The sequence below is a fragment of the Haliaeetus leucocephalus genome, unplaced genomic scaffold, assembly GCF_000737465.1.
Source record: "Haliaeetus leucocephalus isolate CR32 unplaced genomic scaffold, Haliaeetus_leucocephalus-4.0 Scaffold295, whole genome shotgun sequence".
Taxonomy (NCBI): Eukaryota; Metazoa; Chordata; class Aves; order Accipitriformes; family Accipitridae; genus Haliaeetus; species Haliaeetus leucocephalus.
Window position 1 is genome coordinate 6,126,738 of NW_010972731.1, and position 22,948 is coordinate 6,149,685.

Sequence of the window (22,948 nt, forward strand, 5' to 3'; positions counted from 1 at the left end):
AACACTCCTTCTCCTCTCTCACTGCCGAATGAGGCAATTTCTAGATGCTTCCAGCTTCAAGGAGGACAGGTTACAAGACAATGAATTCTTAACAGAGGCTGTTGGAACAAGTTGGCAAAAGCCTAATATAGCATGGAAACAGTGCTAAAACAAGCCAGGCTCCCAAGGACGACATCATTTTCTATTCTGAAGCATGCTATAAATTCCATTATCACTTAATAAATATTAATAGAGAATTTATAAATGGAGCCCATGTAGATCTGTCTGACCGGGAACGATGTCACCAATGGGCACTTGTGCAGCAGGGCATGGGGAGGGGAAGAAATTAAACTCCCAATTATGTGTAACACACTGAAACTGAGACAGAGACAGGGACAGAAACACGGGGTCTGGCAATGCAAACACATGAGCAGAGGAAGAAATGCTTGTTTCAAGTCTCGCTGGCCAGTTTCTATGAGGAAGCTGATGGGATGGGCTGACTGAAGAGGTTTTTCTTCTGCTTGGGTGTCTCCGCTTCTCTTGCGTATCTAACATCAGCTGCATTTAGCACATGCTTCCTTCCCTAAAATGTAACAGCACTTCACTGCCTCCAGCACTCTGTCCAAGGGGACACAGTATCCCATCGCTTGCCTTTGCAGCATGACTGTTAAGGATTTGCCAGGTAGGAAAAGAGAAAACTTTGAGAAAGCCACAGGCAACTGCCCCTACAGAAGTCATGGCTGCAGCTGCTAAACCTGCCATACCCATGACTGGTTCTTGTTTTCTTGCCAGATGATTCCCCCTGCCTTCAGCATCAGCACCAAGCAGCCAGCAGCAAAGAAAGGGCAAGACAGTGTCTGGGTAACAACCTGCTCTCTTGCAGCACAGCTGGGACCTCCTGAACCTTCCACCTTGCCCCCATGGCACCAACCCTAACCATGCAACTCACCCATCAGGCTCTGCCGCTCCTCCTTCTTCTTCGCCTTCTGCTTGGCCTCCAGCTGGATGATGGAAAGTGGAGGAGGAACAATGGGGCTGGGCATTGCACTGGCGGCAAACCTCGCTAGAAGGCCCAGGCCGCTCTCGTCAAGGGCAGGCGATGAAAGCCTGTCGGTGCCATCTGTCCCATAGTCCTCTGCTTCCTCCTCTTCCTCTTCGTCCTCTTCCTCCTCCTCTGAGCTAGAATCTAGCACGCAGAAAAGAGGGAGTCCATTACAAATCTCATGGAGTTGTGCATCAGCCACATTTCCACCCCGAACCGATAACTCTCATGCTGCTCTGTGCTCACCTAAGTAGCACTGAGCCACCCATGAGCTGAGCCAGAAGACGTTGGCCACGGACACACACGTGTCTTTGCAGCCATACAGCCGGTATCACCCTGCCTACCACCACCCTTGAAGGACACAGCAATACAGGGTACAGCAAAGAGGACCTATTCAGGGTGTTGGAAGAGATTTGAAAAGGATGCCATGCACCCCTTCCCTGCAGCTTTCAGGAGGAATTAAAAGCTTAATTCCTTTGAAAATCCCAACCTCGGAGCTGTGGTATTCCCCTCCCACCCACCACCTCTTCCTCCATAACGAAATCCATTAGCGTAATCAGAATCAGATATCAGCAGGGAAGGGGAATACCAGAGATCAGCCTGCGCCACGGCAGGAGGCAAGGAGGACACAGAGAGGAGAAGGGGCAGGAGGCAAAAATGCAAAGGGAGGGAGGGAAATAATAGTTTGAAAGCAATGGATTTGGAATGCATAAGGGGGAAAAGTGTAGGTAGTGTTGGAGACAAGGAGGAGTGTCTAAACACTCTGCCTCAAAACTCTCCGTGCCTTTCATTTCCCTCTCTACAGCTCAGGCTAGGGAAGCCCAGCTCAGCACAGGCAGGAAGAGCTGCCCACAGCCAAAATCTAATTCTGGCAAAGAAATCAGCCTTGCTGCCTGCCTCAGCTGACACCCGCAGAGAGCAGTGGGCTGGGGTTTTCCTTTACGGTGTATATACAGCAGGTATTTTGGGGGCAGATGCTCTGAGAGTGGCACCTCTCCCTTCCCACAGCACTTCCCAAGAGTCTGTCATCAGCTCAAAGGCAATTAATTTTAACAGCATCTCATCTATTTAGTGCTGGTGAGCAAAAGTCACTACATAAATGCACGTATACCACACACATACATATACACACACATATATGAGCACATATACCTATAAATATATATATATATATTTAACTGCAAAAAGTGGGTCTGGAAAAGTGATTTCATTTCTCTTGAAATTGAGGGCTTAAGTAGGATCATCAAGGTTGCTGGAAAATTTCCACCACTAGCAGGAGCCCTGCTCTCCCCGCCTGAGCCCACTCACCAGCTCCCCGCCAGCCACTATCCCTGCATCTGAAAGCCAGCCAAATGAGAAACCAGATCCCTTCAAAATGAGCTGGAATGAACATGAAAATCCTTTTCTTTTCACGTACGCCCTCTGGGACAGATAAAAGCATCCTCAACACTTGGTTGTTCAAAAAAAAAAATAAAATACAGTAACACAAGTGTTATTTTTCCACTTTGGATTATTCTTCCATGCAACAGGAGTGTCAGAAAACAGTATTCTCATCCTTGCCTTTTATCAACTGAAGTAATGGCCAGCTATTTTTTTTTTTTTAACAAGGAGAGCTTATTTCCATAACATACATCAGATGGTCACAGAATACTAATTTTTAACTGCATAAAAATCCCTTCCCCATTTCAGTTGCTTCGGCTGGTTCCTTGTGATATACCTACAGTTCTGCAGTAAATACCGAGAAATCCACAGCCCTGCTCACTCCTTGCATAAAAACCACATGCAAAAAAAAAGTCCGCAGCAAATTAGGATCAGATTCCTTCCCCTACCAGAAAAGGGGGCACAACTGCTGTTTTTCTAGCACGTTTTGCCAGAAAGAAAACAAATCCAGATGAACTCGGCTATTCTGAGACGTGGAAACCACCTGCCTGAAAAGCAGCAAAACCATGCCCGAGTTCAGTGACACACGATGGGGTACTGAGACCCCCTCCACACATCCCATTTGGCTCCACAATTCAGCAGTTCTCAGCAAAACCAGAAAAAAATTGAAACAAATCAACCTGTACAGCCCCGCCTGTCAGACAGTCAGCCCAGCCGACAGTGGGGAGGAAAACAGGCAAAAAAAGGGGAAAGTTTGCAGGAAAATCCCTCCATGACCTGTCCCACGGGAATCCCCTGCAGCACCCTTGGCTCTGCTGCACCGACTGCCCAGGAGCTGTGCCGAGCACAGGCAGCACCACCTCTTCGGCACTTAAAGACTCTGCACGTGTGAGGGCATAAGGGTGCCCAGCAGCTACAGTATTTCAAATGCGCCTAGGTAGAACAGATTTAAAAGCCAGGATGAAAGTGGCTATTACTCACGCTACAGAAAACATACGATACAATAGCATACCTGGCAGTTATTCTAACCTCTTTCAAATATAGAGTGTCACACTACGGAAAGACAACTGAAGATAGTCTCTTGTCAGCTTTTTTACCATAACACTTATATTTTTATCTGCATGAGATACAATTTTCAGCCTGAAAATAAACACATTTTAACACATTCACAGCATAGATCTATCCTCCTCCACTTCTCATGGCGAGGGCAGATCTTGCTAACTCCACTCTACATGCACAGCACAATCCCTGCTCCTCTTCCTCCTGATTTTCCAAGGTACAAAACCTAACAAATGAAATAAAAAGAACACATTTGGGGCTCTGCTCCAAACCCACATGCTTCTAAACTAAGTCCCCAAATTTATGGTCACGGTGAAAATAAGCTGCTGGTGCTCTATGGCCATCTGCATGGCTTCTTGGAGAGACTCATGGTGCCTGTATTTAATGTGAAGCAGGAGTTTTACTCCTACTGTACCCAAATTATGTGTGCGCTTAAAATGTAGCATGCACAGATGCCTTTACACAATTGAAACCTCAATTTTTTCTCCTGAAAAGGTGATTTTTAGTTAACAATGGGGAAAAAGACGTTAAAAAAATAATTTTTTCCCTCAACGGTAATTCTGTTAACACTGGGCAAGGGCAAGGGAAAAAATATTCCAAGCTAAAAATATCTTTTCTAACTGACATTTTTAAGAGCATGTATATGTGTGTATATACCCACACACGCAACCACACATGTACATACAACTCCACAGTCAAAACAAACAATAAATTCATATTTAAATGCTACTGATGCCAGATAAACTGAAGCTGCAGAAGATTATTTTTTTCTAAAATTTTTACCTGCATTAAATTAAAAACCAAACCCAATCAAAAATACTAAATTTTCTCATTGCTTTTAACAGCTAAGCTGCTGTGGTATTTTACTGTTGGAGAGCAGTAAACGAAGATTTGTTAATGATGAACAGAAATTGGTTAAGCAATTTGGTTTTTAAAGACTGATGTAACAAGACAGATTGAGGGGGGTGTGGAGAGGAAAGACTTGGGAAGGGGGGAGTAAAAACACACACTTAAAAGAGTCATTTCACATTGTAAAAAAAATAGCATGATTTTCTCATAACACCAAGCAGGCCTACAGCATACAAAGCAGGCTAAGTACAGGCAGACTTTAGACAGCTACTGGGTCATTGACATCTGATTTGTGTGATCTGTCCAAATTCTGGAAGTTATTTATTTTTGAATGTCCAATTTAAGACTGTACCTTTTTTTTTTTTTCCAAACAAGCCAATTCTCATAATTGTTGGAAGATATTTCCCCCCCCCATGTGCTGTGCTGCTGACTCCAGAAGTACTTATAAAAAATTAAAAATATTATAACTATCACATGGGAATGACTGTAGAGGGAACCAGTTATCTCTCGCTGGGTTTTTTTTTTTCATCGGGCATAAAATCTTCCTCCAAGTCAGGGAAAGGAGAGCAGGGAAGGTACTAATTTCTTAAGGAAAACAGAGTATGGAGGAGGAGGAAGTATGGGTCTTTGGTCTCAGAAAGCTTAAGATATTACCTATCCTGATGGTTTTCAAAAGTCCCACGTGGCTTTAGCCCACATTAGCAGTTTCCTCTCCAAGGTCACTGGATGAAAAACCACAAGCTTTGCCTGTTATCAGAATGGCAACGTGGTGGTTGGTCTGTAAGAAAGCAGTGTGTCCCTACCTCTTCTACCTCAAACCAGACGCAAATAGGTCTTCCTGGCAGGGCCATGGCCAGGCAATTACCCCGATACTAGAACAGTCTACATCATGGCCCAGAAACCTTTAAGGACAGTGGCAGAGCCTTTGCAGGCAGCACCCATGGCTTCTCATCTAGGACCCATCTGCAAATCCTTCCCTTTGCTGAGTTAAGGGGTTCTCCAAAAGAAGGCCTGCAAACAGTAAAGCATTTCTGGAGTCCTCAAACACATACACATAAGCAAACCTTCCATGCAAGACTCTTCATGGACAGAGGAAAGTCAAAAGTGGACAGCAATCATCTTAAAAATTAAAATAACCAAGAGAATGCAAAGAGCTACGTGTCATTATTCATGGAGGCAACATCGAAACATCTGAGGCTGACAGATGACATAAAGAAAAGTTATTTTGCCTACCTACATAACAATGGTCAAGGTTCGGGTTCATGGCTAGTGACCCTCGCTGAGAAGTGTCTGCCCTACAACCAGCCAACCACTTTGCTTCTTTAGTGCAGCGTGAGAGCAAATGCAAGAGACCGACACAGACATTCAAAGCATCATGGATAGGGGCAGGGGTGAAAGGGTTGGTCAAGCAGCTGCAAGGAGAAAGCGAGCACTTCTAGAAAAGCTGAGGTTATTAATCGGTTTAGTATCAGGGAAAGCCATTAGAAACCCTATTACCCAAATATCCCTTCAAGTAATGCTTCTGAGAAAGAACAACCAAAAAAAAAATCATTTGCAGAAAGAAACAAAACTGTAACCAATAATCCCTCCCCACCTCCCCGTCCATGCCCACCTCCCACCCCAGGAGGTTTTGCATCTTTGGTTTCCCCACCATTAAATGACACCCCAGAGGGATTTACAATGCCTTTCCCCATTTCTTCCAGATTCCCCAACCTCCTCCCATATCCCCTCCCCTCCCCAGATTTTATCCCATAAAACTGGGATTTTTTTTTTTTTTTTTTCTTTTAAAGCAGACAGGTTACTTGAAAAATAGACAAAGCCAATTAGGGACAAGTTACCTATCTGCTTACCTGGAGCAAAACCAAAAAGCAAACCCAAAAAACCCTCAAGAACTTGGCACCTAAAAGGGATTGATATCCTCAAAATTTCCAACAGCAGCAAAATAAACAAAGAAAAGATGCAGGAAGGAACAGGGAAGGGAGGAATGGAAGTTAATGCAGACGCTTCATGAAAATGTGGCAATCTCACCCTTACATAAAATCCACTATCCCCAGAACTCTTGGGGTTCTCTAAAGAATATTTTTTTTTTTCTGAAACATGTATTTCTCTTTTTGGGTTTTCTTTGAAATGCATTGGTGGGTCCAGCCCAGCGCCACATCAAACCAAATCAGCGTTCTGTATCTTTCTGCTGTGTTTGATAATTTTTTTTTAGCTTAAATTATCTTTCTTTGGAGGTTGGGTTTGGAGGGAAGAAAAAACAAACAGGTGCATGGAGGAAATTAACATCAAAAAACTAAGAAAAAACAAAACAAAAGCGAAACTATCTAGCCCCATTTTCAATTAACAGCCGTCTGAGCAGTGTGAAATACTAAAAGGCTTTTGCTGCACTACATCCAGATCTGCCGTGTAACTTAGATGATAACAACTGGGGATGCTCTTGCTTAGCATTCAGCCCAGACGAGCTATTTTCTTTTGGGAGCTGAGGGCTCATTAAAATGACCTTTCCCCATGATTATTATTTAATGAGTGCGCTCTAAAACAGAAACCCCTTGTGTCTCTGGAGGAAAAGCCTCAAGTAATCTCTTTTCCCACTGAAGTACTAATGACAGGCTGACAAAAAAAAAGCTGCAAGAAAAAAATTGGGGTGAGGGTGAGGGAGGGAAACTGCAGAGTCAAATTTAATGCAGTAATTGCCATATCCTTGAACACCGTGGGTTACGTCTGGGCATCTGAAAAAAACTACCACCCAAAAAGAGAGGCAAAAACTTGCCGTATACATTTTAAAAAGTGAAAAAGATAAATTTCTGGCTGTTAAATAATGGGGACCTTACACCCAGCACCCTCCTGCAGCAGCAACAAGGACCAAGCGGCTCCACATTTTAACTGCCTGCCTCAAGAGAGTCTATCAACAGAGGAAACAAACTGAAAAAGAAAAAAACAAAACTGGGTGAACAAAATAAAAATTAAATTAAAGGGGTTGGGGGGGGCGGTAAAGGCCTAGGCTTTATCTGGACAAAGGCAGCAGGGATATTTGAATAATAGAGAGTACCCCAGACTAGGTTAATTCCAGTTCTACTCATGGGGAGTGGGAGCAGGAGGGGGATGCAGAGCAGGATGAAGTGAAGCGGCAACCTAATCGCCTGATAAGAGACACAGCAAGAGAGACAAGGTACACAGGTTTAGTTAAAAATGAACTCGATATGTTTAATAAAGCTTGGTATACCAAATTGCAGTACAAACATCAAGTCACACGGCCACACAACAGTATCCCGGTATTAAAAAACAAAAAGGAAAAAGAAAAAAGGAAAAAACAAAAAGGAAAGTAATTTAAAAAAAATAAAGAAAGCTCCTTCCAAACCTCTACAAGGCTCATGCCAAAATAAAATAATAAGAAATAAAATAATAATAATAATAGTAATAATAATAATAATAATAATATAATGGTGGTGGTGGCAGTAAGGAAGAAAGTGAGGGAAAAACTGAAGGGAGGAAGGGAACAGGAAAGCAGGGAGAGGTGGACACTAAAACCCAGTTGATATAAAAGCTCTAAAAGAGCCAGCCAGTAATAATATCACAATGATACAGGTACAAAAAGGATAAAAAATAAACGTCAGGCTGATAAAGCAGGCTACGCTGCCAAGAACAAAGATGGCCGCCCTGGCTCCGACCATCAAAATGGCTGACCCCGGCCCGCCAGGCCCCTCGCTCGCCCTTGCCCCCCGCCCCGCCCGCTCCCACACAGACATGGCAGAGGGGTGCGTTTGGGGTTGTGTTTGCTATAAGCTAGTAACCTTGATCGAACGAGTCCTCCGAGGAGTCGCTGAAGGAAGATCCCGCCTCGGCCTCCCGCAGCAGCAGGCAGAATGGCTGCTTCCGGCCCGCCACCGCCTTTGGCTTCAGTGGCCGCCCGGCCGCCGCGCTGCGGGGGGCCGCCTTGGGGCCACCGGCCGCCCGGCCACCCTTCCTGGCCGCTGCACTGTAGAGACCGGGCGGCCGCGGCTTGGGGGCAGACGGGGGCTGCGCCGGCCACTCGTCCCTCAGGGATCCCTCCTCCTCTGAGTCCGTATCTGTGGTCAAAGCGGGTGGGAAGAGCGTTACATCAGAGAATGGGGGTTTGGGGTGGGGTTTTTTGGGGGGTGCTTTGGTGCATTTCTTTGTGAAGAGGCTGTAGACCAGGAGGGGAGAGTGGCTGCAGGAGGGGCCGTGTGCCACCATTTTCCACCCCTGCCAGATCCCTCCATCCTAAGTCTCAGGCTCAGCAAGCGGGAGCTGAATAACACAGAAATACGTATTTCCTTCTTTCGGTCAGAAATAGACACTCTCCACCTAGGCCAAATGACTCCTGTCCTCCCTTAAGACAAGATCCAAGGAGTATTTTTAGCTCAGGAGCAGAAAACTGAGGTAGAAATTTCCGCTATGAAGATGTCCACCGCACAGCAACGCCAACAACCGGGCCATCGATCTGAATTAGTCTTAACTATGGTTATGTTCAACACTCTGACCTAAATCTACTTTTCTACACGAACCAACTCTCCCAGAGGGTTTTCGACATGGGCAGCCGGAGAAGCCCAGCTGCCAAACGGGCAACACGTCTAACTCCAAATGTCTAACTCTGAACACGCCACCGCAGACACTCTGCGGCGTGCAATATTAAGTATGCCGAAACAGAGCAGGGACCAAGCCGCTCCTCGGTCCATGAACCACAGCTTTACAAAGCTGCCAAGCCCCGTGGGCGGTGAGAAGTTATCCAGCAGTCCCCTCTGGCATCTGATGAGTGGAACAAAAAGCATACGGTACCCCTGGATGTAATAAAAGTGGGTATAAATTGTCACCTCCCCGCTTGTGAACGCACCATCGGCTCCACAACGTTACAGACATTGCGGCGAGGACCGTTCCAGCCTGTGAGCAGCAGCAGATGCTCTCCAGTGTCAGCCCTGGTCAGGCATCGTTCCCCATCTCCATTGCATTGGTTGTGGAGAGGCAGAAATGAGGGACAGCAAGTTTAGGAGGCCCAAAGCCCAAATATGCAAATGATTTTGGGCATCTGACTTCTGTTAAAATCTGTGGGAATTGGATGCTCAGCTCGCCCTTTGGATCTATGCCCAAGGTTTTCAGGACTCCAGCTAGAAAATCATGAGGTTAGGAGGCAGAAGGACTTGGCGCCAGTCCCACTTCTCCTCCTCCACAAGAGCAGCCCACCAGTCATGGGAGGTGCTGCCATATGCTCGACCTGCCTCCCCAAATCCATCACGCTTGAGTGACCAAATGACAGGCTAAAGCCCTTTCCTTGAACCTGCACACAGATGAAAAACCACACAACAAAGCTGAGCCATTTCAGAGTTGGTTCCTCAGTGACAAAAATCCTCCTGAGCTGAGATTTGTGTAGCGAAGGGGCACACTCCTACACCAGGAGACTTGCTGGAGAGGGGAGGGGTTAGACAGAAGCTCCCTTAGGTCCGGGAGAGAGTTTTTGTTCATGAAACCCCAGTACCAAGTGCAAGGGCACAGCAAAAGCTCGCTCTGCCACAAGCCAAGGCTTTTAGCTCCAGCAACAGCCCGTGTCTCCTCTCCCCATTAGCTCCAGAGCTCCCAGCTTAGGAACCATGTGTCCATCCTTGGGAGTGAAGCACATTCAAAACAGAACTATTGGGTGGTGTGTACAGCACAATCAGCCAAAGGCTGTGTTCAAGTCCACTGGACACAATGGCTCCTATTTTGCCATGTAAATGGCTAATTTCATGCCAAACATTTGTTCCGTTGGAGAATCACTAGCTCATCATCTTCCCCATTAATGAAATTTCTAAACTGGTGTTGCACTGAGAGATATATTTGTTATGCATACAAACACCCCATAAGGGTTTTAACATGGGACTTAAATAGCTGCAAGCAAAGGAAAAGATGTGTATGCAAGTGAGCTAAGACAATTACACAACCAGACCTCAGACCATAAACTCCAAGTCCCTCACATGTTCTCTGCCCCATTGTCTGCCTGAACCATTAAAGACTCATCTACCTCTGGTTCTACTGTCTTCCCAACACTATCTGCAATTCAGATTTTTCCTTCCATAACTGGGGTCCCTAGCTCTGCTCAGTTGCAGGAACCTTTGCCTCAGGTGCACTTTGGGTTCAGAAATAGCAATCTGTACACAGGATGCTGGGGTGGAGACGAACACTGATGAGACAGATGGGAAGGCTGAGCACAGTCAGCCAGGAACCAAGCCATGACATTGAAGGGCAGGAGGATGCTCACGAACATCAGAGCCCCCTGGCAAACTTTGCCTTCTCCAACTGACTCCATGGCATAATCCTAAAGCCAATCCCACCCAACTCAACAAGACTTCAGAAGTCAACCATTAACCACCTCCTAGAGCAGAGGGTATGAGTACGCATCTGACAGGTAGAAGGAGAGTGTCTACTCCCACCAAAAGCAAGAATGCAGGTCAACTTCTTTTTTAAAGCATTTTTCCCTATTGACCATCAGTACAACACAGGCCAGGAAGAGACACACTGATATTGGCTACCTCTTGGACAGCAAGTTGGGCGGACAATGCATGCTGACCCCAAAGATGCAGCAGCATTGATTAGCCAGGGAGGAGGTCACCTTTCACTCGTGAGCAAAACCAGACCCACCTCCGAGATCCCTTCCAAGAGGCCAGAAACGCCCACCGCAAGCCCCCACAAAAGATTACACTGTAAGAAGAGATAAATAAGGGGTTACTTACTATAGGAGTAGCTGCTAACTTCAGATATTGCTGGTGAATGGGAAACCTTGAGCTGATTTTTGACTTTTAACCCCACCTCCATCTTCTTCATTTTGGCAGCCACTTTGTTTTTACCTTCCTTGGTGGTTTTCAGTGACAGGCCCAGGTTCTTGGCCAGGCTCTTCTTCTCCTCCTTGCTTGGCAGAGCCTCGTGGGGTGGGAGGTACCTGCTGCCACCTCCACTAGTTTTTGGCTTTCCCCCAGAGCTGTCAGCAAACTTGAAGGGGGATTTGAGCTTGTCTTGTTTGGTGAGCGACAGGGCCTTGTCAAGCTTGCTGGCCAGCTGCTCCTGATCCGATGGCACCTTCTTCTTTTTGAGCTTTAACTGCTGAGGTGAAAGGAAGAGACACAGGTGAATACAGAATAGATATCATGACAGGCCTGAGGGATTTTACTAGCCCTCATAACAGTCTCTCATGCACGCTAGTTAATAAGGCCTCAAAATGATGGTCTTAAGCCCCAGTTGCCAAAACCCACCATGGTGCTAAGGAGGAAGAAGAGGAAGATGTCAGCAAACAGCAAAGCTTTACCGTTATCAAGCACTACAAAGTTGCAAGATTAACTTAGAGAAATTGAATTTTCTTCCAAAAGTATGTTGACAGAACAACATGTTTTGGAGTTCTTTTTTCTCAACACCTCCTGGTTTTTAGGATATGTTTGGGTTGGTTTTACAAGCTTTTCTCCGTATCACGAGGATTAAAAATCTTCTTTACCCAAAACCCCAGCCAAATAAATACGGATTTCCACATAATCAACCAGCTCCAGAGGCTGGGCTGCCAAAAAGACCCAAATACCTCTGAGCAAGAGCATCAGCACCACTGCATTACAGCCAGTGCTGTCACATCCTCTTCAGTATTTTCTTGCTTTTTGAAAAAAGTAAATATACTTTACATGTGCTACAGCTAGATAACAGCAGCTGTAACTCAGTAGTTCGCCTGTATGCATTTTGGATTTCATCAGCAGCTTAAAGCTCCAGTAAACATCTCATTGCCTCAACAGGAGAGAAGAAAACCCTGCATTTAAAATAGCAAGGTTGTGCTCCCTTTGCTCCCTCGTTTCAGGAAGTCCATTCCCCTCCACTATCTCGACAGGCAAAGGGGTGAGACAAGCACTGCTCTGGATTCAGGGCTAGTGCAACACTGCGATGCTCTGGCTGGCTTGAAGGCGCTTGCCCCTCTGCTGCCTACCAAAGAGATCCAACCTCCATAAGCCAATGCTAGTGTTTGCAAACACCCCTCCGCTGCACAGTCCTCTCATGGAGAGCTTCTAAACCCACGTGAACTGAGAACAGACGTTCGAAGATCAGGAGGAGTTATCCACTGCAAGCCAACACTAGCAAAGCAGGAAAGAGATCTGCTTTTGGCCTGTGGCTCTGTATTCCCCATGAGGGCACTGACCTCATTTGAGAAGCTGGGAGCCACATCATGCTCTTCCCAGCTCTGGTTCCTCCCTTTCATCTTGCCACTGCCGCTCTCCACGTCCTCGTCCTCCTCCGGGAGGGCCCCTTTGTGCCTCTTCTTCATGCCCTCGCCAGTCTCAGAGTCTTCGGAGAGCAGCAAGGACTTGCTCAGTCTGCAAGCCAAGCACAGGATGGGTCAAGGTGGGGGGGCTTTCCTCCCTGTGATCCTCACCAAGCTCAAAAGTGAGGTTAAATGCCTCCTAGGACAGTGGGGATCCTCAGCGGGAGCCAAGTCCACTGTGAAGTGACAGCAGTTTGGACAAGGTTTTCCACCAAACAGGAGAGCCAAGGAGCCCTTCTTGCACACTCTTGGCCACCAGCACAGATGAGAGTGCCTGAAAGCAGAGACCTGCAAGGTGGTCTCTGAAATGAAGCATTTGGTGTCTTGAGTAACAGCCACCGAAAAGTGCCTGATTTTGTACAGAGTAGCAGAGGGAAGGATAGGCAGCTGAGCTGGCCCTGTCAGTCTCTTCCCACCTCTACTTTCATGGACTCTGTAGGTGCAGAGAGAGATTCCCAAGGCCCAGGGAAGTGCCTCACTGCCCAGACACTTGCTCTTGGTTGCTCGGCTATGAGCAAGGAGGTGGTAAGGATATGCCACACAAGGTGACGTGGAGGGACAAGGGCACTGCAGGGACTGGCTTGCTCAAAGGACAGGCAATCTGCGTTACAAGCCTGGCCCCTCTGCAAGAGGCATTTGTGATCTATGTCTTTGGTCTTGCTTTGGGATTTGGGGGGAAAGGAGAGGGTAAATAAATCATTAAAAAAAACAAAAAATAAAGTAGGTGAGACTATAAGCACAACTTTCACTGCTCCCCAGCTGTCTCCAGTAACTACCTGATGGATGATCAGTCAACACCTCAAGACCTGTACCAAGCCTCCACTAAAAGCTCTCATACGCCGCCTCCTTCACGCTAAACCTGCTGGCCCAGGTCATACCACCACCACAAAGCCACTGACACAGGGCAGCCTCCTCAGCTTCCAGGCATTTCCCCTCCCCTCTGTCCTCTCTGCTGACCTCCGCAGACAGCTAAACCAACACCTCAGGCCCTGGACATTGGCTGAGGGTGCATCTCCGTCTCCCACGCCAGGCTGCTCAAGCATTCCTGCGATGCGGGGACATGCATACGCAGCACGATCACGCACGCACACATGCACAACTCCAGCCACCTCTGGATGCCTCCAGCCTGTCCAGCCACTCAAACACGAAAAGCAAAACACAGAGCCACCAAGAGGACAGATTTTCAGAAGTGCATGATCAGTGGGAGCTGGGGACCTGAATCTAATTTGTAGTCTTGAAAGGACATTTGCAAAAATACGTAGCACGCAGGACGGCAGCTTGGAAGTGCCTTCCCATGCAGAGACGTGGCCATCTATGGATGGTTAGATGGCCAACAGTGGCGAGATCCAGGCATCCAAACAAGAGCAGCTGGACTTGCAAAAGAGAAAAAAGCAGAAGAGAGAATGATCCAGACACTTGAAAGAGAGAGGTCAGGTGAAACCAACTCCCACTGATAAAGCGAACAGAGATGAAGACAGCAGAAACACAGCAGAAAGGCCCTACAAAGTAGATAACCTGTAAGAGCCCTGTCCTTGCAGTTTTTCACATTGACATCCCTGCACTTAGCTCTACGGCACCCGCTTGCACCGTCCGCTCTCCTGAAAACACACGAGGACACGCTCCCCAACACCAAGAGCTCACCTACAGGTCCCTGCCCAGCCAGCTGCTCCGTATCACCTCACTGCTGCTCAACTCAGCCTGTCCTACTTGCACCCAGCACCACAGACACATGCTCTACCAGCGGGGAGGGAGGACGCTGGCACCGTATTCCCACTGTAAGGACACACTCACATTAAATGCACACGCTTCCACAACACCACTGCTGCCAGAGACCGGCCTGCCAACACAACGCCACAGCAAGCCCCCGCTGCATCCGAGATGCTCTCCCCAAGTAAGACCCTGGTGCAGCGACCCTGTCATTTTCCCGTCTTCCCCGAATTCCAGCCTTACTTTCCACTCTTGCTGTCACTCTTCCCTCTCTCCTTAATGGGTGACAGAGCGCTTGATCCAAGTTTCCTCTTCCTGGGCCTTCCAGGGCCTCTTCTCGCCAAGCTTCTACTTTTCTCGTCATGCTTTTCCCTTTAAAAAAACCATACGCTTCACTGTTAACCAAGGCAACAAAAAAAAAAAAAGCAAAGAAAAAAAAAGCAAAATCAAATTTTGCAACCAAAAAGCAAAACAAACAGGGAAAAAAAATAAAGCAAATAAATCCAAAAAGAAGAAAAAGGGAAAAAAATTAAAAGAAAGCAAGCAAGAACAGGAGCCAACCCAGAACCTTCGCCTGCCACCAAACTGCTAAACTGAGCTGCTGAAGCCAAGGTTGTCTCTAATACGGTCTCCCAGCTGCATTCACCAGTGATCAGGTTGTCGTGTCACATAACCTAGGAGTGTGTTGTGCAAAGCTCTGGTGGGCCGTACCAGGAGGAGAGGAGAGAAGACAGGGAGGGATGGAGGGCTGTTTTCTCTCCTGGACCGAGAGGCAGTGAAAGTGCCCAGCTGGAAAAAAAAAGACTGAGTGAGCAGCCTGCGACTTACTCAGAGTCCCTGCGGCGCTGCAGCTTCACCAGCTCCCGCTGCTTCTCCTTGTACCGCCGCTGCAGCTCCGCCAGCCTCATCCTGTAGTCCAGCTCCATCGCGTCCATGTTCTCGATGGCCGATTTGATGGAGTACATCTAGGGTGGGGAGGCAAGAGGGGGCGAAAAGGTCAGGACACGTCCAGGCCCTCACCTAGACTGGGGTGGTGCACGCTGGGGTGCCTTTGCAATGGCCGAGATCCGCAGCCTGGCAGGGAAGCCCTCCATGCTTACAGTGGAGCGGAGCACCCTTGCCCACAACAAGCACAGCCCTAGAGCAGTACCCAAGCAAAACCAGCCGAACGAAGATGTTCTGTGGCTTGTGCATGGGATGGTATCAGCTTTGAGGGAGAGCAACCCTGGAAAAGAACCTGCAGGATAAAATACACAAATGGAGTCTCTTTTCCCTTATTTAAAAAGACCGATCAAAATATTCCCTGTCTTGGAACACTTACTTGCTGGGTACAAAATAATTTGTCAGTCTCTCCCATGGGGAAGAGTCAGCAAAGAAAAAAACAAGAAAGAACCCTCCTGACACTATTTTTATCCCCTCCTGCCAAAGCAGTAACATACAAGTTCCTGCTGGCTTTGTATTACAAACACCCTTTCCAGGGCTGCCGAGGGTCCTGCTGAATTCAATGGTGTTGATTCACAAACAAGGGAGGAAGCTAAATCACACCACATCGACTCCTGTGCAGCTACAAACGTGATGTGAGGGAAGCGCCGAGTCGCTTTTTCAATGCAGAAGGGCAGCACAAGCCAGGTGGCAAACTGTGGCTGGAAGAGCAAGCTGCAGTGAGTGGATGCACTGTGGCTTTTCAGGCTCAGCCACACTAAGAACTACTTACGGGTTCATCTTTCTTCTGCATCCAGCTGTACTTTTTGTTGGGATTCAATTCTCGAGGCAGCCGGATGGTTTTCAGACTTTCCATAAAGGGGGTGGAAAGTACTTCCATGAGCATGTGGGTGCTGGCAGCCAGCAAACTCTCCAGTGTTGGCCGGACAGGGAAACTCTCTGGACCTGCTAGGAAGGACAGAAAAAAAAGCTACAGAGGTTCACATTCCAAGATTGCTCCTCCAGCAGGCACAAGGAGAGGCTTATGTCCTTTCCTGGACCATGGCAGCTCCCAAAGAGCCTCCCAGCCACCCTTGGCCCCCACCTGAGATCTCCTGTTGTATCCAGTCATGGCACAACTGGCAGTTCCCATCACGTCTCACCTCAGGAAGTTACTGGAAGGTGAGATCTTTTCAGGACCTGCCAAACTCTTGGAAAGCATCATCTGGAGCTACTGGGGCCTCTTGTGCCAAACCCCGACAGACTGTAGACTCAGTGCCTGCCAGAAGGGTGTTACCCTGGCAGCTCTCGGCAAGTGGGGCTCTGTTTCCGCTACACATACCACAAACTGTCTAGACATGGCGAGGGCCTTTGGAAGGGGAGAGCGGTACAAAAGCCACACGTAGCTCAGCCTACTGCAACAAAACCCTGCTCCAACCCCATCCAAAGTACCAGCCGCTTGCTGCCTGGCTGAGGTTGCAAGAGATCCCACCTGTGCCTCTGCTCTTCTGCTCGCACAGAGAGCACGAAGACCATATGCAGAGAAACCCAACCTAGCCCAAGGCTGGCCAGACTCCACACTCATGACTTACTCTGCATTTCTTGCTTCCGTTTCTCCAGCTCCATCTCTGCAATTTCACTCAGCAAAGTGATCCCTTGCAGGAAGGAGTGCTCCAAGGCCTGGTCAGGTAACACCTCCACCTTCATCTGGGATGGAGTGACACTGGTGGTAGTCAACAAGGAACAAGCCTGAGGCATTTCTGTGGCAGCTACCAAAGCGTTCATCCCAGCCAGCGGGTCGCCTGGCTTGATGTCCAGAGCTGGGATTTGACAAGAGATTGCCTCTTCCGTGTAGGAAGGGATCTCTGGCCCCTGCTCCCCCTCCTCAGGGGGCAGGTTGGGAAACTCTCTCCCCCGGGGCACATCGGCACTCTGCAGTTCCATGGCTACGGAGGCCTCCTCCTGCTGGGGTGTCAAGTCCATCTCAGGTGGCTCGTTCTCCGCGTGCACGAGCGAACCGTCATAGTCCATGTGCATGGAGCAGGTTTCTGCTCCGCTCCCGGTCTCTGCCTGAGCCTCTGCTTCTGCAGGGCAGGCCACAACCTGGTAAGGAGGTGGGCAGCTCTGGAGGTCTTCCTGGTCCTGCTCCATAGCACCCAGGGCTTCACCTTGATGCAGTAAGAGACTGCAGTTGTCCACATTCTGCACTGGGACAGCTGCAGAGGTGGTGATGTTCAGAGTCCCCATGTCCTGCTCACAGATGCTTTCTTGGCTTTCCTCCATCTGCACCTCTGATTTCACCCTCTCTTCCAAGGACTCCTCTTCTGCTGCTGCTTGGATGGGCTCTAGCATTTTGGACGGAGACAGGTGGATGGGCTTGACCTCTGGGGAAAGCTCCATGTGCTCAGAGCCTTCAGCAGGCAGCGGGACGTCAGGAGCCAGGCCATCTGCATCAGATGCTGCGGTGGGCTGGAGGAGGTAGGGATAGTGTCTTCCAAAGGAGGGAGGCAGGGACTGGAATGGATATCCTGGGGGGATCTCTGCAAGATATCAGAAGCGACAGGCTGTGTAATGGCCGGGTCTCCAAAGCACCTTCTCTCACACTAAGGCATAGAGATGGGTTCCCTTTGCTTTCATCATCTCTCGTCTCCTCCTGTTCTCAAGCAGTAGCTGCTTTGGGCACCTCTCTCCTGGCCAAGGTGCCACAGGCAGCAGCACCCCAGAGGTCCCTTCTGCACCTTCCCAGCACTCTCCTGCAACTGGAGAGAGATCTGCCTCTTGCATCCTTCTCCCACTGAGACTTCATCCCTGGGGGAATCAACCCAGGCTCAACCCAAGGGAAGAAGACAGCCTACAGCCCCAGGTCCCTTTACGACCCAGGCATCGATCCCAGTCCACCACACCACCCCTGGTCCTTGCCTCTCCCCTGCCTTGTAGAGGAGCTACATGGTTTTCTCTAGGGGAAGGGATGGAAGCAGGAAAGAGCCGAGGAGAAAAAGGGAAGCAGGCACAAACACAACGGGACTCTGCCAAAGCAGGGCTCTCTTACCTGGGAACAAGGCCTGATATGGACCGGCAGCTTCTTTTTCCAGCTCCAGGTCTTTCTTCTCCACAGTCTCGGGCGCCTCTTCCTTTGGAGGGATGGCAGGGGCAGGGGGTGGAGAGGCGGGGGGCGGGCTGGAAGGATGGGAGCTGGGGGTGGCAGGGTAGGAGTAGGCTGGCTGCGAAGGTGGCTCCTCCATCTTTTGGATCACCTCAGCTTTGAGCACAGACACGGGTGAGGCCCTGGGAGAGAGGGGAGGTGGACTCACAGCCTTGCTGTAGGACGTGGAGGCACTGGGAGACAGCACGGGTGGTTTTCGGTGCACCAGTCCCGGGGCAGAGGAGGAAAGGCCTGATTTGGCACTGTCCAGGCTCCGCTTTGTCACCTTCTCTTCCATATCCGCACGCTGCTCATTCGCCTTCAACCTCTCCTGCGACAAGAACAGAGCAGAACTCAGCAAGACATCTCTACCTGCTTCTGGAAAGCGGCACAGACCTACCAACAAGCCAGACCAAAACATGGTCTTATCAAATATGCACTGGAATAAAACACACGTTCCCCAGTGCAGCACCATTTTAAGACCAACCTGATGGAGGGTGACACTGATCTGGGATAGCTTTACAATTTCCCAGCTCTGGGAGCCATGTGAAGGGTGTCTCAGTTTCCACTTGCAAGCAAAGCAAACCACTTCTACTTCTAAGCCTCCAGCCTAGCAAGCACACATGTAAAATGAAGGCTGAAAACCAGATGACTGCTACAAAAATTAAATGGGTGTAAAACACCCAAATGAAAGCTCATGACTTCCAAAATCATTTGGTGAATGGGAGCTGGCTCCAGGACCCAGTGTGATTGCTGTCAGTATTGCAGCTGCTTCTCAGAGCCACTCAGGAGGTTTGTTTGGAGGTGACCAGGGATGAAACCACTCAACTAAACAGAGACATCCCTAGGGAAGGAGTCAAGGCCACCCTGCTGCTGGGCAGCCCTCCTGACAGCACTGCTCAATGGCTCTACACCAAACCCCTCCAAAACCCACCCTAACTGTGCAGGATGCACTGAATGCCTCATATCCCAGGGACCAGGGCAGGATCACGCAATGCATCCGTACCCTTGAGACACACTTGCAACACAGGCACAGCTGCTTTTTCCCCTCAGACACTCCAACTTCAGGCTTGTTTCACACTCAAGCAAGAAGCTCTTGAAAACGTACCACGAGCTGGGCACTCCTCTGTAGCTCCATGGCGTGGGCCGCTTGCTGCTGCAGGATGTACAGCTCGTGCTGCCGCAGCAGCTGCTGATGAGAGAGGAGCTGGAGCTGGTGAGCGTGCTGGAGGGAGCTCCTGGTCGGGGGGTACATGGCGGGCCACAGTGGAGGTGCCCGGTCCATCAGCTCCGCTGGGGAATGAGCAGAGATGCAGTCAAGGAGGCAGGAGGATGGGGATGACTAGAGGATTCAGGATTGCTCAGGACAAGTTTCTACCGCAATCCCAGGGCGTGAGGGATGCCAAACATTGGGCTATGCAGAAACGCAACCAGAAATGCAGAAGGGAAAGCATGCTGACTTCCCCATGGCAGTCCCACTCCCACCACCCCACGGGTCCTGGCGCCGTCTGACTTGCTTTGCTCTCCAGGCACCCTTGGTTTGACGTTCCCTGGCTGAGCCCATGAGTAGATCTCCTAACCAAGGACTCAAACTCTGTGGGGTCCTGCAGATGATGAGGAGCCACGGCTGAAGATTACAGATTTCCATCTCCAAAACACACCTAAGAAGAGGCCAGCTCATGCCCAACCTAGAGCTGTGGCTGCTGGTCCCCATGGTCCTATCTAGCCCTCTCCAAAGCCTGTTTCCTCCACAGCTATCACAGCATGGTCCTCAGGGACGCGCTCACATCCTTACCGAAGTGTGGCAAGTGCTCACTGGGGATCACAACAAGCTGTCCTGACTGTGGGTCTCTGGCAAACTGGTAGGCAGAAGGGAGAGCTCCCCCCATGGCAGGGGGGAAGCCTGGAGTCATGCCCTGGTGCAGGGAAGGGTGACCAAGTCCTGGAAGAAGAAACACCACAGTCACAACTCAGGGGATGCAGGCAGCTCCCACCCATGCGAGAAGTCATTTACCATTTGATTGCTCAAAAATACCTTCTTCCCTTTCCCCTGTGATCAGACAGCAGCTTCACCAGGCACTTAGCAACACCTCTCTCTGAACTGCATCGGTGTGAACACCCCATGGACATATCGCTCCCTCCCAGAGCACTCACCGTAGGGATGGCCGGCCAGCCACATGGAGGGGCTCCCCGTCCTGGGGAGCCAGGGGTGGGCTGCCAAGTGCGAAGCCGGGTCTGCAGACCAGCGCCCGGAGCCCGTCAAGGCTGGGCCTCCCGTCACCATGAGGTTGGAGTTCAAACCGTTCGTGGCACAGCCGGAGGGGTGTATCCGGGCAAAATCTGCCAGCTCCTTGCTCTCTCTGGTGTTGGAGGAGGCAAGAGATAGAGTGAGAGAGTGCCCAAGTGCTGCAGGTTACTGTCCGGCTGGAGGAGCCCAGGGGTATGGACCAGTCTGCAGAACAAGCGTGTTTGCAAACCAGGGACAGACAGCCAAGGAGAGCTGTGATGGAGGTGGTTAACATCACGTCCACAATAAAACATCCCATGTCTCCATCCCTTTGGAGCAGGCATGGATTTGCAGCAGTCTATTAGGATTGCTCTGCTGCGTATTTAGGATCTGGCTATAACCCCATGGTACCTCACTCAGCACTACTCTCAGCACCAGCAAGGCTAGTGCCAGCGGCCTCACCAGAATGGATGCACCCTGTCCCCTCTCCGGACAGGCTGTCCCCAAGCATGGCATGTGGCACTGCAGCAAGAGACCCCATCTCCCTTCAACCCTCACCTGAGCAGCTTCTCCTGATCCCGCTCCAAGCGCCCTGCCAGGAGGTGGCTGTCCCGGTGGCGGCTCCTCTCATCCCCACAGTCATCTTCTGAGCGTCCATGCCCTTAAGAGACAACCCAGCACCATCAGACACAAGAAACAGTCTGGGGAAAGCTGTCCCCGCTCCTCTGGACATGGAGAGGCAGTACCCTGGCAGCCAGCACACCCAAATGTCACTGGCCCCAAGACTACATCAGGTTCAAGTCCTAAAGGACTGGGCAAGGCTATCTATGTGATCAGGATATTCTCACTAAGGTGGCTCCTGAGAGCAGCGAGGTGCATGTGGTTTGAGGTTTGCGTCTCCAAGCCATCAAGGGACCCACTCACCAGGCCAGGCCAGTCTCCCAGGACAGGACAGCCACCAGCCTGAGAGCAACAGGACCAACGGGACCGTTTTCGCTGAAGGACAGTGGCAGATTTCCCATCTCAGAAGGAGACGAGGCCAGATAAATCCCTGCATCAAACCACACAGTCCTGCTTAGCACATCTTACGGGGGGGAGGGGATTTTATCTCTGCACCTTCTGAAGCATCTTCTGCTCCTGTAAACCAGCCTGGGAGCACAGAGTATGCTCCGAATCCCTGTCCTTCTGCAACAGGCAGAACCAACACTATGGACCCTCACAAAACCAGTGTGTTCTGCTCTGCAATTCAACCCATTAACAGGAATCTGCATCCTCCCCAAGCCATGCAACAAGAAAGGGTCTGGCAAGGCAGGGACACATATGGCAGATGAGGGTAAGAGTCCAAAAAGGGGGGCTGGATGTTTGGCTGGAGAAATAGCTTGTCCAGAACCAGAACAGCTCTTGCAAATACAGCCTGGCATGGTAGCAGCTGCATCTGCAAGAACTTAGGAAGCATCTTCACAGGAGCAAAAACCAGTGCCTCGCTTGGCCTTGCCAGGACCAGGTATTGGGACCGCCCTTCTCTCATGTTACCCAAGGTCTTCACCCCAGCCGCCTGATTTTAGGCTTGCTTTTCCCCATTTTTTTCCCTAGCTTCTTTCTTGCACATGCATTTTTTCCACAATTCCCTGTTGCCCCTCTCCGTATTATGCTTTGGTGATACCATACACTCCTAAATCCCAGCCCTGCTTTCAGTGAGCAGCCAGCCAGTCTAACGGGGCCAGGAGGAAGGTGTTTGCTTCCCCCCAGCTCCCGGTGCTCCCTGCCAAAACATCCTCCGCCCAAGCGATGCTCTGCACCCCGCAGGGCTCAGCGGTGCAGCACAGCCTTGCACGGCTGCACCCTGGCTCCCCGGCAGCCCTTTCCAGGGTCCTCGCTCTCCTGTCTGGATAAAGTTTGGCACACGGGAAAACATTTCTGAACATCAAGTCTATTCTGCTGACAGGCAGTCTTTTCAAGGAGGGCTCCACTGTGTATTTCCACAAACCTGGACAGCCCATGGTTTTTTTGCTGTCAAGTCTCCAATTCCCTCAGCTTTTACTGTCAGAAGGAATCCAGGAACAAGACAACATCTCTCCCAGCTCCTCTCCCCACGGCTCCTTCCATGGGCTTCAGGCAGAAAGCAAAGATGCTTTAAAACCAGGCACACACCTCTCCCTCCCGAAGGACTTTCCAAGGTCACCACATTGCCCTTGCAGCCTGCCAGGACGCTGCGTGCAGTGGCTGTCCCCAACCAGCCCCTCCTCGACTCACTGAACGATGCCCCATGCAGTCTCCGTTCCTCAGTTTTACTACCCAGCCTCCACAGCATGAGGCACAGGGGCTCGTGAATCCCTCTGGAGCCCCAGCATCCCTCCCTGC

The 22,948-nt window shown here is 49.8% G+C and overlaps 1 protein-coding gene across 1 annotated transcript in view; it reads right to left on the reverse strand.

Moving 5' to 3' along the window:
* The window catches only part of TNRC18 (trinucleotide repeat containing 18), a 56,305-nt gene that overhangs the window by 11,905 nt on the left and 21,452 nt on the right, over positions 1-22,948 (reverse strand). The window contains exons 4-16 of the mRNA XM_010570318.1: positions 21,146-21,248; positions 20,515-20,720; positions 20,156-20,302; positions 19,469-19,653; positions 18,268-18,691; positions 16,811-17,758; positions 16,012-16,187; positions 15,126-15,262; positions 14,541-14,669; positions 12,468-12,642; positions 11,032-11,395; positions 8,101-8,376; positions 929-1,165 (exon numbers count right to left, since the gene is read on the reverse strand). Coding sequence (XP_010568620.1) covers positions 929-1,165; positions 8,101-8,376; positions 11,032-11,395; positions 12,468-12,642; positions 14,541-14,669; positions 15,126-15,262; positions 16,012-16,187; positions 16,811-17,758; positions 18,268-18,691; positions 19,469-19,653; positions 20,156-20,302; positions 20,515-20,720; positions 21,146-21,248 — 3,507 coding nt within the window. The remainder of the gene's footprint in view (positions 1-928; positions 1,166-8,100; positions 8,377-11,031; positions 11,396-12,467; positions 12,643-14,540; positions 14,670-15,125; positions 15,263-16,011; positions 16,188-16,810; positions 17,759-18,267; positions 18,692-19,468; positions 19,654-20,155; positions 20,303-20,514; positions 20,721-21,145; positions 21,249-22,948) is intronic.